This window comes from Xyrauchen texanus, chromosome 25, assembly GCF_025860055.1.
Source record: "Xyrauchen texanus isolate HMW12.3.18 chromosome 25, RBS_HiC_50CHRs, whole genome shotgun sequence".
Taxonomy (NCBI): Eukaryota; Metazoa; Chordata; class Actinopteri; order Cypriniformes; family Catostomidae; genus Xyrauchen; species Xyrauchen texanus.
The window spans coordinates 9180041-9195751 of record NC_068300.1 but is presented as its reverse complement, the minus strand read 5'-3'; the positions used below and the strand labels follow the sequence as shown (position 1 = coordinate 9195751).

General features: G+C 39.1%; 1 protein-coding gene across 1 annotated transcript in view; it reads left to right on the top strand.

Moving 5' to 3' along the window:
• LOC127618861 (ensconsin-like) overlaps positions 1–15711 on the top strand; it is a 58857-nt gene that overhangs the window by 17887 nt on the left and 25259 nt on the right. The window contains 4 exon segments of the mRNA XM_052091519.1: positions 6904–7026; positions 8300–8374; positions 14027–14190; positions 15476–15590. Of these exon segments, the coding sequence (XP_051947479.1) occupies positions 6904–7026; positions 8300–8374; positions 14027–14190; positions 15476–15590 (477 nt within the window).

Genomic DNA, 15711 nt, shown 5'->3' with positions numbered 1-15711 from the left:
AAAACAGCCATTTGGCTCCATAATGTTTCAGTTTAGGAACCAATGACTCCTTAGTCATTTTTTAAAATCTGAATCTGTGTGTAATTGATGTTTTAGAACAAAACGTCCACATATCGCCATGTAATATTTACCACAGACCTTATTTTACACACAAATTTAAAGAAAACCATTATAAAAACCCATAGGAAAATCCAGAGGGAAGCCATTGCGAATTAGACTTCAGGGTTAAAGTTTCACAGAGACAATAGCTGGAAGGTTTATTTAAGTGATGTAGACATCAGATGATTTAAGATTTTTGGCAACTCAGCATATTTGGCTTTTAATTACATTTTTAAACCCAAGTTTAAAATTTAAACTGTTTGTGGTTGTAATTTAGCTGATGCCATTAAGATTTGTTTATCCTGTTCTTGTAGTTACATTGAACGTCTTTTATCACTGTCTGGTTTCCTCGCCATTATATAATATTTTTTTCCCCTATGTCGTTCTTTTATTATGGTGTGATGCATCTACAATAACCCTGCCCCTAAACACCCTGTAAAGATAAAACTGACTGTGATTGTTTGCATTACATGTCAGTTAGATGGCTTTTCCTGTCCAAATAGACAGACCAAATAGTTCTACGTGACCAGCTGAAAACCAGTTCAATCTGCTTTTCACAGACTCGCACAATAACTTTTTAATTACAAGATATGATGGGAAAGCTTGGTGCAGGTTTTAATAAAAAAAAAAATTATCTTATTTATTTGTACTAAATTATTATTGTGTCAGGTATGTATTACGTCTGACATTATGCATGAGCATTGGGCATGTGTTTTCAAATTTGCTCTTTGGTTATATCTGGGTTAAATGCTATTGCGTCTCCCTCAATGTCAAATAAATGAGCCATGGCTGTGAGACACACACCGACTCATTTTTAGGCTTTATATTCTCTCAGGGATTGATACAAGTATTAATTTCACTCTCAGTGGAAAACTGATAATTTCAGGTTAGATTGTATTACTGTAGTAATGAGGCCTGTGTGTCTAACCATTCAGGGCAGGTAAAAACTCTGTAGAATTGATCCTTACCGGATGAAATGTAAAACAATTAAGCCTTTCATCACTATCAAACCTCTTCCCCCTTTTCTGGAGAATAATATTTTCAGAAATTGCCCTCCATTAGCATTTGAGACGTTGACTATTGTTTATTTCAGAAAGGTAATATCTAGGATTTTTGGCAAGAGGTTAAGTGAGTCAGACAGAGTTTGGTCCTAGGACATATCTGAAGCAGTATTGTCTAGTGGTCAACCGATATATCGCAGAGGCTGATAAATAGGCAGATATTCTGACTTATTAAATTAATTTACTAAATTCAATATTTTGGATATATTTTCCTGTTTGGCTGATTTTTGTATTTTTTATTTTTTCTTCTTGAGGGCACCGAAAACGCCTGCTTGCACGTTAAGCATCTGACACATGTAAATGACCGGTCATGGTTTGTTTTGTTGTTACGTGCCATTGTGTTACTACAACAATAGACCAGTGTGCATCACACTACTATACGCATATTAGACTTTATGTAAATACATGTAAATTCTGAAGGGCAGTACCAAATAAATACAAAATCATTTATAGCTTATATTTGTGTAAATTCTGAAAATGGATGTGAAAACTTATGAGACAAAAGGGGAATGCAAATTTGTGCACTCAACTATGCAGTATATACTGTATATTAACCACCCGATTAATGAGCTATTAGCTGCCTTTTCTTTTGCTTTCTATCTTGTTTTTGAACGGCAATCTAAATCGAGCAATTCTGTGATGTGGCAACTAAAACAGCCATTTGGCTCCTACATGTTTCAGTTTAGGCTTTATTTATTTTTTTAGTCTGGAGCCCTGCTGTCGGCCATGTTTGGAATGCTTTCGGGAAGCTATTTACAGTCCTGACAGTGCAGGTCCTATCTACTTGAAAGGGGAAAGATGGTTAGTCAAGATTACGAGCAAAGAACATATTTCAAATCCGCAGTCAAATCTGGCAACATTGGTATTTTAAATTGTGCTTCTTTACCTCAGATTATGCTAAAAAAAAAAAAAAATTTCCCAGTTTTTATAGCTAATGCGCGTGCACATTGAGTTGATTGACAGGCAATGACTGTATCTAAAAGGTGAGTGGCTCTTTTACCTGTAAGGTGGGACTTCCTATCTACAGTCGTTGACTTTTGGTTGCAGTTGGGCATTTTAATTTCTCCCATTCATTTTATTTAAGTGAACTGTCTCTGTTAAATAGTCTCTGATGCAACTTCAAGGTAAAAGCGCTTCACGTGTTAATATATTATTAATATTTCTTCATATGCAAATAAATTACTAAAATGTGATGACTAAACAGAAATCAGAAGAAACTGCTATCTACCATTTAAAATACAATATATATATATATATATATATTTATTATTTTTTACGAAGTTAAAGTTTTGTTTTAAATTGAGTAAATATAGTGCTTTAGTTTATAAATTTTTTTACAATTTTATATTTGTTATTTACTATTAAATTGTGTGATATACACTCACCTAAAGGATTATTAGGAACACCTGTTCAATTTCTCATTAATGCAATTATCTAATCAACCAATCACATGGCAGTTGCTTCAATGCATTTAGGGGTGTGGTCCTGGTCAAGACAATCTCCTGAACTCCAAACTGAATGTCAGAATGGGAAAGAAAGGTGATTTAAGCAATTTTGAGCGTGGCATGGTTGTTGGTGCCAGACTGAGCCGGGGCCGGTCTGAGTATTTCACAATCTGCTCAGTTACTGGGATTTTCACGCACAACCATTTCTAGGGTTTACAAAGAATGGTGTGAAAAGGGAAAAACATCCAGTATGCGGCAGTCCTGTGGGCGAAAATGCCTTGTTGATGGTCAGAGGAGAATGGGCCGACTGATTCAAGCTGATAGAAGAGCAACTTTGCCTGAAATAACCACTCGTTACAACCGAGGTATGCAGCAAAGCATTTGTGAAGCCACAACACGCACAACCTTGAGGCGGATGGGCTACAACAGCAGAAGACCCCACCGGGTACCACTCATCTCCACTACAAATAGGAAAAAGAGGCTACAATTTGCAAGAGCTCACCAAAATTGGACAGTTGAAGACTGGAAAAATGTTGCCTGGTCTGATGAGTCTCGATTTCTGTTGAGACATTCAGATGGTAGAGTCAGAATTTGGCGTAAACAGAATGAGAACATGGATCCATCATGCCTTGTTACCACTGTGCAGGCTGGTGGTGGTGGTGTAATGGTGTGGGGGATGTTTTCTTGGCACACTTTAGGCCCCTTAGTGCCAATTGGGCATCGTTTAAATGCCACGGCCTACCTGAGCATTGTTTCTGACCATGTCCATCCCTTTATGGCCACCATGTACCCATCCTCTGATGGCTACTTCCAGCAGGATAATGCACCATGTCACAAAGCTCGAATCATTTCAAATTGGTTTCTTGAACATAACAATGAGTTCACTGTACTAAAATGGCCCCCACAGTCACCAGATCTCAACCCAATAGAGCATCTTTGGGATGTGGTGGAACGGGAGCTTCGTGCCCTGGATGTGCATCCCACAAATCTCCATCAACTGCAAGATGCTATCCTATCAATATGGGCCAACATTTCTAAAGAATGCTTTCAGCACCTTGTTGAATCAATGCCACGTAGAATTAAGGCAGTTCTGAAGGCGAAAGGGGGTCAAACACAGTATTAGTATGGTGTTCCTAATAATCCTTTAGGTGAGTGTATATCTGCTTTGCTCTCTGGATATCGGCATCAGAATCGGCCATTAAAAAAATCTCAACGGGGGCCACAGACCCACAGAAATGGACAATATTAAACAATCACAATATCTAAAACAATAAACATTATTTATTATGACAAACTTCTAGCCTAAACACGTTTAGAAACTTTTAACTACAACATTGTATTGAATACATCTATAGAGCGCGCGCGCTGATGTGCGCTGTGCCGTTGCATGAAAACGTGCTTCATTTGCCCCTCGCAGATGCACGAGTAAGTTTTGAAAGGCATATGTACTGCTTATAAGGCACTGGACGTGGGATGAATACAATTAAATTTGATTTGGCTATGGCCAATTTCTTCCCGCATTTGGTGGGTGGGCAGGTGTTAATGTGAAGCCCTGACTCCCTCTAACAGACTCCCCTCATAAACAGCATGTTGTGGAGTGCAAGTAGCAGAACTGCAGCCAAGAAATGCTCACGCTGGTCCGCTTATGGATATAGATGTTTTTTTGTCCAATCTGATCAGTGATTTTGATCTTATCACAGTGTTTAGTGTAAAATCCGCTGTTATGTCCAGATGTTCTGCGAGTGCTGTTGAAGTGTCATGCCTGCCTGGAACAGCTGTTACGTCCTTGAGTTTGAATTCTCCGCTGTAATGCGAACTCATGCATGAAGCAGTGCTGTGGTTGGATGGAAGCATTCCTTCTCATGAATATTGTGGATAAATGCTCCGAATCTACTGATGTACATGTGTACTGTCCTACCAATCATAACTCATTATACCTCATATTTGTGATGTTGCTTCAACTTTAGTTTTTAAACCATAAGAACGAAATGGGCTCAATAAAACAAAAAAGACAATGAGTTCTATTATTGTTTTCAATGATGTGCAAAATGTAAATATCTGAGTTTCATGACCCTTTAAAGATCAGTGTTATTCCAGTTAACAAGCTCTCGGTTCTAATTTTGATTTGAATCCATTTAAATTCATTTGGGTATATTGAATTTATGTTGTCCATTTTACTTGCATATGAAAGCAATTTGATGATTCTCGGTACCAATTTGAGTAAACATTGTCACATCAGTACACATACATTGAGTCTAATTGTGGATTCTACTATTGGATGTTAGGAATGGAGGAAATGTAAAATAACATTTTTATATTTTCCCTTTTTAGCTACCAAGGGGGTGACTTTTACAACTGTATTAGTATGTGGGATATTATTCTAAAACCAAACACCTAACTCCAGGTTACATAAGGGCAATGATCCCTGCAATGACAATAAGACACCATATTCCTGATATCGATTGGTGGGTGGAATGACACACACAGCAGGAGTCCGATTGGTTTTAGAGTGGGAATCAATAACACAATTTAACCAGTTTGCTGAGTCTGATATGTGCTGTTTGTTTCAGTATCTTTTTCTGATCACAGGCTGCTTGCAGATGTTGCAACCTGACAATCAAAATATGAGCAGTAGCCCATGTTGAGTTTTTGCTGATGCATGGATTGGCTTCGAGACCTGAGCCTTGTTTTCACAGTGCCACCTAATACATTCAGTGACCAGGAAGTGTAAAGCAAAACAACAAATCTGAAAACAGAACAGCACATCCAAAGACAAAATAACAATTTTGAGATTCAGTAATAATAATAATAATAAACTAAATACACAATGCCAAATCCAGAAAAAATGACAAGTCAGAAAACACAATGGTATGTCGGTCAAAACGTCAAAAGGCATAGCTTCACACCTGATTGGAATTGTGGATGGTATCTTGCCCTTTCTGAATGATTTGTTAACTGTCCACCTGTGGGATTATTACAAAATAAAATGACCATGCCAAAAGCTCACTGATGCACTGAATTATCTGGAGTGGTTTCTTACTCGTTTAAACAGTAATGGGATACTGTAAAACACAGAGAGCAAAATGTGTTAGTAGGATAAAGTTCCTTTTTTATGTATGATTTCGCAATTAATCGCATATAAATATTAATACATAACGACAAAGGTCAAATTTAGAAAACCTCAATAAGATATTTTCACACAAACCTCTAAACTTGCACATATCGCTGCACGTTGGTAATATCAGAACCAGAAGCATTTTTCTTACAAGTTGGAAGATCCAACCCACCTTTTAAGTTTATCTTCATATTTATCTCCACAAAACATCTTTGTGAAATATTATCAATTGTTTCTATATAAACATAAATGTTTTTCACCATCACAATATTTCAAATGTTTTTATTTAGATTTTTTTTTTTAGTATTTTATATACGTGCAATGCTTAGTTTCTGGGATGTATTTGATTGCATTATCAAGTACCATTGCAGACAGTTATCTGGACAAAGATGCTATTTGATTTGTACAAATTGAAATGCACTGTGTTCTGATTGAGTGATGATCGCATATTAATGATTGTACAATGATCACATTTGAATGCCAAGTGTAAACAGGGCCATACTCACTAGAAGTCAACCGATAGTGGATTTGTGCCTATATCAACAACTAAGGTGGTGGGAAAGGATGTCAAAAAACAAATATTTATTTTCTATGGCGGGCAAAGACAAAGCGTCCAAAATGAATAAAATCCCAATAATAACCAGAAATAAGGATTTTTTTTGTGTGCATTTTTTTGACTTTTAAGTATAAACAAGCCCGAAACACACCGGTGACTCTTATTTTGGCAACTGTCTACATACATTTTTGCAGATAACCGATAGTTCCAAGAAAAAAAAAGCTAATTTCGGCACTGATTAATTGTTTAAACCGATATATCGGTCTACCTCTAATACTCACCTAAAAGTTGCTGGTTCATGTTTTGGAGAAGAGTGTAACTGAATCGGTCCAGGTCTAGATCACGGATTGCTTCTGGCCACCACTGATGCTGATGCACATGCCACTGAGTGTTGTTAAACTCATCGCTGAGTCTTGCACAGAGAACACTTGGATGTTTCCGACTGTGCTGCGATTTGATCAAAATCAGTTGGAGGGCCAGATAAAAGTGATTGGTAGGCCGGATTTTGCCTACGGGTCGCCAGTTGACTAGCCCTGGCTTAGATATTTCTAAAAAGAAATAACATAGGTGAAATCTGAAGCTACCTTTGTGTTTTACCTATAATAATCCTCTTTCTTTTTCATTCAGGCTCTGACTACCATCTTAGAGCAGATGAGAAGTTGTCAGGGAGTCGACCTGAGTCATCTGCCTCTGGACAGAACACCTACACCGTTTCCAGCCCGACAGAGATACACACCGTTACCAGACCAGGTCAGACACACACGTAACACACTACTGCCAGCTCTACACACACTAACAGTTCCCAGCTTTACTGTGAATGCTAATCTAGCATTTTTGTTATGGATGTACCAAAATGTCGGTCGCCGAAAATGTTCATCCAAAAGAGAAAACGGTATCTTTTTGGTCACATTTTTTTAACTAAAACAAAAAAGCATTGTCAATGTTGCACATTAAAGTCCACATCCCCAGAATTGAAGTGATCACTCTCTTGGTCATTAGGGCATTTAAGAAAGCTCGTTCTACATTACTCCGGTATTGTGTGTTATTGTGTGTCATGGTCATTACTGTCAAGCAATATTATGTTAGAAAAGCATAAAAGCACCATTAAAGTAGTCCATTTGACTTGTGCATTATATTCAAAGTCTCTTGGAACCATACAGTAGTTTTATGAATCGCTAAGGATACGTTTAATAAGTAAATGTATAGTATTCAGTAAATGAGCTCTGCTCTGTTGTTGTTGGCTAATGAAGGGCTCATGATGCTCCCTGAAATTTTTCAGCCAAAATAAAAGCCAGTGGGTTTTATAGTTAAGAAATTATAACTGAAATGTTATTATTATTGTTATTAACAATAATAATATAGCAGAAGTGACAGTAATATTTCAATTGACTAAGTAATGTGATATGCTATAAAAAAAAACTCAAAAAGGATCACACAAAAGAGATAAACAAGGGATGAATACAAACACAGAAGAGATCCACTGAATATATATATATATATATATATATGAATATATGAATGTTTGAATAGATACTTTAGTTTTTAGAATAGATTCCTTTTTAATATTTTTTTTTTTCACAGGAATTACTGTTAATTACTTGCTTTCTTTTTCTTAATTTAATACTATTTTTCTATTTTAGTTTTTGTACAGTACTTTGGTTCTACTTCTGTTGTTTTTAAATGTGCTTTATAAATACGTTTTTAATTTACTTGAATTTTGCTTGAATTTTTTTTACATTTGAGTAATTAACAAAAGTTTTCTTTTTAATTGTCAACACATTTCTTTATGTAATTTTTCTCATTCTACAATTTTTTTTGTGTAGTTATAATAATAATAATAATAATAATAATAATAGTAATAATAATAATTAGATTGTAACATGTAATTAGTTCAATTTTTCCCAAAGCATATTTTAAAATAATAATTTTTGGTTTCAGTTTCTGGCCCATTGTGCCCAAAATTTTCTGTTTGGGCCAATAGTTTTAATTTATGTGCATCACTAATTTGTGTGTGTATCTGCAGAGCCACTCATACTGAAGATCGATGAAAGACAAAGACTTGCCCGTGAACGGAGGGAGGAGCTGGAGAAACAGAGCGGTATGACCCATGAACATACACCTATACATTCAGTTGAAGTCAGAAGTTTACATACACTTAAGTTAAAACTACATTTTTAACCACTCCACAGATTTCATATTAGCAAACTGTATTTTTGTCAAGTCGTTTAGGACATCTACTTTGTGCATGACACAAGTCATTTTCCAACTATTGTTTACAGACAGATTGTTTCACTTTTAATTGACTATATCACAATTCCAGTGGGTCAGAAGTTTAAATACACTAAGTTAACTGTGCCTTTAAACTCGGTGCCTCTTTGTTTGACTTCATGGGAAAATCAAAAGAAATCAGCGAAAACCACAGAAAAAAATTGTGGACCTCCACAAGTCTGGTTCATCCTTGGGAGCAATTTCCAAATGCCTGAAGGTACCACGTTCATCTTTACAAACAATAGTAAGCAAGTATAAACACCATGGGACCACGCAGCCATCATACCACTCAGGAAGGAGACGCGTTCTGTCTCCTAGAGATGTACGTAGCTTGGTGCGGAAAAGTGCAAATCAATCCCAGAAAAACAACAAAGGACCATGTGAAGAATCTGGAGGAAACTAGTAGACAAGTATCTATATCCACAGTAAAACGAGTCCTATATCGCAGGGCAGGCAAGAAGCCACTGCTCCAAAACCGCCATTTAAAAGCCAGGCTACAGTTTGCAAATGCACATGGGGACAAAGATCTTACTTTTTGGAGAAATATCCTCTGGTCTGATTAAATAAAAATGTACTGTTTGACCATAATTAATTTAGTTATGTTTGGAGGAAAAAGGGTGAGGCTTGCAAGCCAAAGAACACCATCCCAACTGTGAAGCATCTTATTGTGGGGGTGTTTTACTGCAGGAGAGACTGCCATCTATTTGACTTCTGACTTCACAAAATAGATGGCATCATGAGAAAGAAAAATAATGTGTATATATTGAAGCAACATCTCAAGACATCAGCCAGGAAGTTAAAGCTTGGTCGTACATGGGTCTTCCAACTGGACAATGTCCCCAAGCATACCTCCAAAGTTGTGGCAAAATAGCTTAAGGACAACAAAGTCAAGGTATTTGAGTGGCCATCACAAAGCCCTGAACTGAAAAAGCGTGTGCGAGCAAGGATGCCTACAAACCTGATTCAATTACACAGTGTATGTAAACTTCTGACCCTTTGGAAATGTGATGAAAGAAATAAAATCTGCAATAAATAATTCTCTCTACTATTATTCGGACATTTCACTTTTAGTGATCCTAACTGACCTAAGACAGGGAACGTCAGGAATTGTGAAAAACTGAGTTAAAATGTATTTGGCTAAGTTGTATGCAAACTTCTGACTTCAACTGTACACTGTAAAGGCAATGCAATTAACTTCTTTAATGTGATGTATTTCCAAGTAAAAACAGTATTCATTGCGAAATAGTGTGGGATACAATTTTATCCATTTTGTATTTAAAGAAATATATTTTAATTATTTATTTTCCAGCCCAAATTGCTTTGGTTATGTCAACAAATTATACATTTTAGTTGAGAAAGTTAGTGCATTTTAGCACTATTCGGACAGAATTAGTTGTTCAATTGATATTTGAGTTACAATTATTAACGTAGGATGGTTTCTTTAATTTCTGTGTCTGATCTAACCTACATTTTCATTTGAATTGTTGTTTGTGTCCCATGGAGGAAGGTTCTGACTTGTTCTTAGACTGTCAAAAAAAAAAAAGGCCTTCCAAAAGGAGTCTGATCGCTGTTAAAATGCAATCATTTGGCTTTTTCCTGGTCTTGCCGTTTTACACCTCTTTCTCGCTCTTTCTTTGTACATGTCTCTTTTCTTCTGTCTGTGATTGCATGACTAAGTTGATGGGGCAGGTTGCTGTGGCGAGGTGCACTTGTTATGTAAGCTGTTGGCAAAGTGGTTGCCATGACACCCAGTTTTATGTAAGGGGTTAGAGGCCAAGACAGACAGACCAGAGAGAGATTTAGGGATTAATTGTGCTCGTTTTAGAGTATTTTAGTTTCTGATTTCTTTTGTGGACAAGATGAAAGGGGTTGTATTATGTGTTGTCTTCTGATGCACCTGCAAATCAAAATGTTGACCAGTACCTGCCTTTTTTTTTTAGCAGAAAAACATGTCTAATAAAGTATCAACAGGGAATTTCTATCAAGTTCTAAGTTCTGTTTTGATCTAATTTTTCTGTGCATAATATTTTTTTTTTTTATCTGCTTGTCTACCCTTTATCTTCTTTTAAATTTGTTTACCTATTGATTAACTGATTTTACCCTGTTCTTGCCATGAAAATAGACTTTGTTGGTGACATGGCGTGGCACCACATCTTTTTATATATTTATTTATTTATTTGTACAATATATGGGTCACTCTATTGTAAGTGTTGCAATTCCACATGTCATAAATAAGATTATGGAGGCGAGGGTGTGGCCGAGCGACATGCCTTAGAGAGTGAAGCGGGGGAGATGAGTGGAAAATGATTGCCACCTGTGCTTAAAACCTGTCTTGTATTTTCAAGGAGTGATTGGGGCTTTTAAGAAGAGGAGACCGCAGCAGTTGAGAGAGAGAGCCCAGCTGAGAAGCTGTTTGTATGTGTTGACCGATGCTGTATTTGAGTTTGAATTGAAGCTACACTGTTGCGCTGTAAAGCAAACAATTTTTTGGTTTTGTTTAATAAAAAGTGACATTGCTGAGCTGGAATCGCCATCTTCCGCTTCCTCGATCCTTTGATCCTATTACACTGGTGCTGAATGGTGCAGTCCTCGCCGTTGGCGGAAGTCATCAAGACCCTCACTGGCATCCACCAGACTCAACTCCAGGCCCTCCTGGAGCTTGGAGCAGAAAAGGAGCAAAGTTTCGAGGTGCTCCTGCAACCCCAGGCAGAGGACCGGCCGGAGCAGAGATTGCTGCCGCAGGGTACTCCAGCACCAACACCAGCCGCGGGACCCTTACCGCAAATCACACTGGCCAAGATGCCTCCCCAGGACCCCGAAGCTTTCTTGGAGATGTTTGACTGGGCCGCTGTGGAGTAGGGCTGGCCAGTGGGCGGTTCGCCTGCTGCCTCTGTTGTTGGGGGAGGCACAGCTCGTGGCTCAACAACTGCCAGTGGCTAATCTGCTGTAGTACCTGGACCTGAAGTGGGCCATCCTACTGTGGGTCGGTCAGAACCCCAAGCAACATTGGCAGTGCTTTCGGGCACTGACCTGTGGGGAATTCGGCCACCCATTCGCTCCGCAGCTCTAGGATGTCTGCCGGAGATGGCTGCTAGTGGAGGACCGCGACGCTGGGGGAATCGACCACCCATTCGCTCAGCAGCTCCGGGATGCCTGCCGTAGGTGGTTGCTAGCAGAGAACTGGATTTGTCCCCCCATTTCAGTCATTGTTGGCGAGTTTATGTGCGGATGGGTGCTACGCCAAAGTTTCTTGGTGTGTGGTGTGCCAATAGCTGGCTCAGGAGGCAGAGCCCTTAGAGGTTTCCTTGATGGGGATTTCCCTCTGGAGCAGACGTGAGAGGAGACCCTGAGGCACTTCTTTGTTCAAGTGAAAATTGTTGATGGTCAATGTCTCTGGCCATGCATTGCACTCGCATATCCGTACTTTTCTATTTTATAACAGGGGGGCACGGCTATAGGAATTTAAACAGGGAGGTAAAGTCCTTGTATTACTACCCTTGTCAAGCTCTAAATTACTTGCAAAGTGGCAAGGGCCCTTTGAGGTCACACGGTGTGTCGGGGAAGTCAATTATGAGGTAATGCGTACAGATAAAGGCAGAGCCCATCAGATTTACCACCTTAACCTCCTAAAACTACGGAGAGAGGCGGTCCCCGTGACTTTGATGACGGTGTTCACAGAGAGGGAGGAGTTCGGTCCGTAAGTTCTCGCCTCTTCCTGTGTGTACGAATCTAATACAGCACCATATTGAAACATTCCCAGGGGGTAGTGGTATGCTGTCGTCTCTACCGTTTACCCAAACACAAAAAAAGGTAGTGTGGGAGGAATCGAGGGCTATGCTTGTCATGGGGTGTAATAGAAGAATCCCACAGTGACTGGGCCAGTCCAGTAGTCTTAGTCCCTTAGAGTGACGGGTTGGTCCGGTTTTGTGTGGATTATAGAAAAGTGAATACGGTGTCAATTTGATGCATACCCAATGCCTCGCATTGACGAAGTGCTCGATCGGTTGGGTGCGGCTCATTTTTATGCGACACTGGATTTAACAAAGGGATTTTGGCAGATTCCCTTGACTCCCATATCCTGAGAAACACTGCCTTGTCCACTCTGTTCGGCTTACACCAATTTGTTCTGCTTCCGTTTGGACAAGGTCCTTCGCCCACACGCTGCATATGTCGCATGCATATATATCATCATCTATAGCAATGATTGGCCGTGGCATATCCAGCAACTGAGGGATGTCCTGAAGTCGCTGAGGTGGGCGGGACCGAAGATGTGTGCTATTGGGTGGGTGGAAGTACAGTATCTGGGCTTCCACTTGGGTCATGGACAGGTGCACCCCCACTTGTCCGAGGCCCATGTCCAAAAAGGGGATGAGACAGTTCCTGGGGTTGGCTGGCTATTATCAGAGGTTTGTGCCTAATTATTCGGACATCACCAGACCACTGACCGATCTCATTAAAAAGGGAGCGCCAGACCCGGTCCAGTAAATGGAGCCATGCCAGCAGGCACCGCAATCTGTGACGGTCCACTGTTACATTCCCAGGACTTCTCGCTCCCTTTTGTCTAACAGACGGATGCGCAGGACAGGGGGTTGGGGGCTGTGTAGTCCCAGGTAGTGGTGGGTGAGTCCTGTGCTGTACATTAGCCGAAAAGGATGACCAGACAATGCCCCGGCCTGAGTCAGGTGGTGATGGTATGTGGAGGCGAGGGCGTGTCGGAGCATCTTGCTGTGGAGAGACAAGCGGAGGAGATGAATGGAAAATTATTATGATTTGGTGCTTAACACCTGTCTTGTGTTTCAGTGAGTGATTGGGGCTTTTAAGGAGAGGTGACTGTGGTAGTCGAGCGAGAAAGCCCAGCTGAGAAGCTGTTTGTGTGTGTTGGCTGATGAAATGTGCTTACCTGAGTTATTTGAGTTTGAATTGTAGCTGCACCGTTGTGCTGTTTAGCGAACACAAGTTTTTTGTTTTGTTTAATAAAAAGCGACATTCCTGCAAAGAATCGCCGCCTCACGCTTCCTCATCCCTTTTGAACCTATTACAAAGATATCATTTAAATATTAATGAAATATTTTGTTTAGTCTTATGATTAGGCAGTTGGAAAAATATATAATTTTAATTATGCAAATAAAATAACACTGTTAAGAGTACATTGACAATGGTAACCACATATATTTAACATTTCAAGAACTTGCTCTGCCAAATTAAATACCGTTATATTTTAGGTTTAAGGGAGTAATATTTGCACTACTCATGGACCCTAATTGCATGCTCTTTGAGCAACTCAACATAACAAAATTGGCTCAAACAATGGCATATTTCTTCAAATCTTTTTGGTGACATTAGTGGTTAAAACACAACTACACATTTCACATTTTACCTCAATTTAAAAGGTTTTTATCAATTAGTTTTGAATCACCCTCCATATATTAAATTTAATAAAACAAACAATGAATTGAAATGTACTCTATGTGTGTCTTTAAAGCTCTACGGGGGTCTAAGTGGCTGGAGAGAGAGGAGAGGGCCCGACAGTTTCATGAGAGACAGCTGGAGGAGCGCAGGAAAAAGTATGAGGAGCAACGGATAAAGGAAGAGAGAAAACGAGCTGCAGTTGAGGAAAAACGACGACAGAATCTAGAGGAGGAGAAGGTGACCAGAAAACATAAATATGTGATTTTGTTCTCCATTTTGTATAAACCTGCCTCCTTTGTTTATCTTTATCTATAGCGAAACTTTATCTATTTTTACCCCATATTTATCTTTAGTTTGCTCATCATTCATTATTCAACCATCTGCCATAAATATCGCTGCGAAGTCATACTGTACTATATTGGACAGACTGGAGCATAATGCATAGGTGTTGAGATGTGTTTTAACGCCTAGACTCGTTTCCAGTTATCCAGAAAGCAGGGTAACTTACTGTATTACTCTTAGCTACTTCTTTCGAAATAGTAATCATCCTGGCTCTAACATGAGATGTAGCATAAATGTTACAGTTGCTACTTGTAAGCATTCAATACTCTCAAGATACTTGTCCTGACCTTAGCTTATCCTCAGTGGTCCGTCATTTTAAAATTGCCATTGTGTCAGAGTTCTGCCTGTAGTTTGGGGGTTTTCCCCTTTTTGGCAGAGCCCTGACATGTACATGTTCCATGTCTGTTTTATGTCTTGTTTCTGGATTTAGCCACTTCAATTGGTTTGGTTTATTTACTCTGTGGCCGAGGTCAGGCATTTCTGTTTTGTCTCGTGCTGTGTGAATGCACTAGCGTTTTGTCTTTTCATTCCCTTGTGCATTTGTGTCTGTCTTCAGTGATAACCCCGCCCTCTCATTTTCCTTGTTACCTGTCTGATTATTTGTTTGATTGTTATCTCCTTGTTTTCTTTCCTATTTAACCCCATTTTGTTTTTATCTTGTGCCAGTTCGTATTGGATTTTTTTCCCTGTTAGGTGTCTGCCTGTCGATTCCTGTCCTGTTTGTCTGTACCAGCCCAGCCCGTCATCTTGTTTTTCGCCCTTGACTGTGTTTTTTGTTTTTGTTATATTTTTCGATCAATAAAAGCTCTTTGAGTCCTGCCATTTCCTCCAAAACACATTTATATGCTGCGTAACCGAAGTTGAACTTAACAGAGCATCTTAAAAACGCAAACGCTAAACCGTCTGTCTACGTAAACTAGCTCAAAAAAATAGCACAGGTCCAATGTAAAAAAAGCATTGTGTTTACACTGCTTACACAGATGTTTTGTTTATTTTCTTTTGGTTTATTTTCCACGTACAGTGCTCACACCTCTTGCTCTTTCTGACCTTTAAAAAAACCTGTCTCTGCTGGAGTTTGACCTGTTCATCCAGCTTGTGCAAAAGTTTATTGTTCTCAGGGATACATCTATTGGACCTCAGAGAAAGTGTTGCTCATCTATTCGGATTGTGTGTTTTTCAGGTTCGTTATGAAGCCGTTATCAGAAGGACTATGGAGAGGAGTCAGAAAGCCAGGCCGAAATCAAACCGCTGGAGCTGGGGTGGAACACTCCCTGCTAGCACCTCACACAACAGTGGTAAAAACTTTACACTCATTGTCCCTTTGTTTTATTGGTTTGTTTCAATACAAGCATACTTTAGTTTGGTTTGCATGTTTTAAAGATAACATGAAATCAAATTTTACTTCCTTAATATATG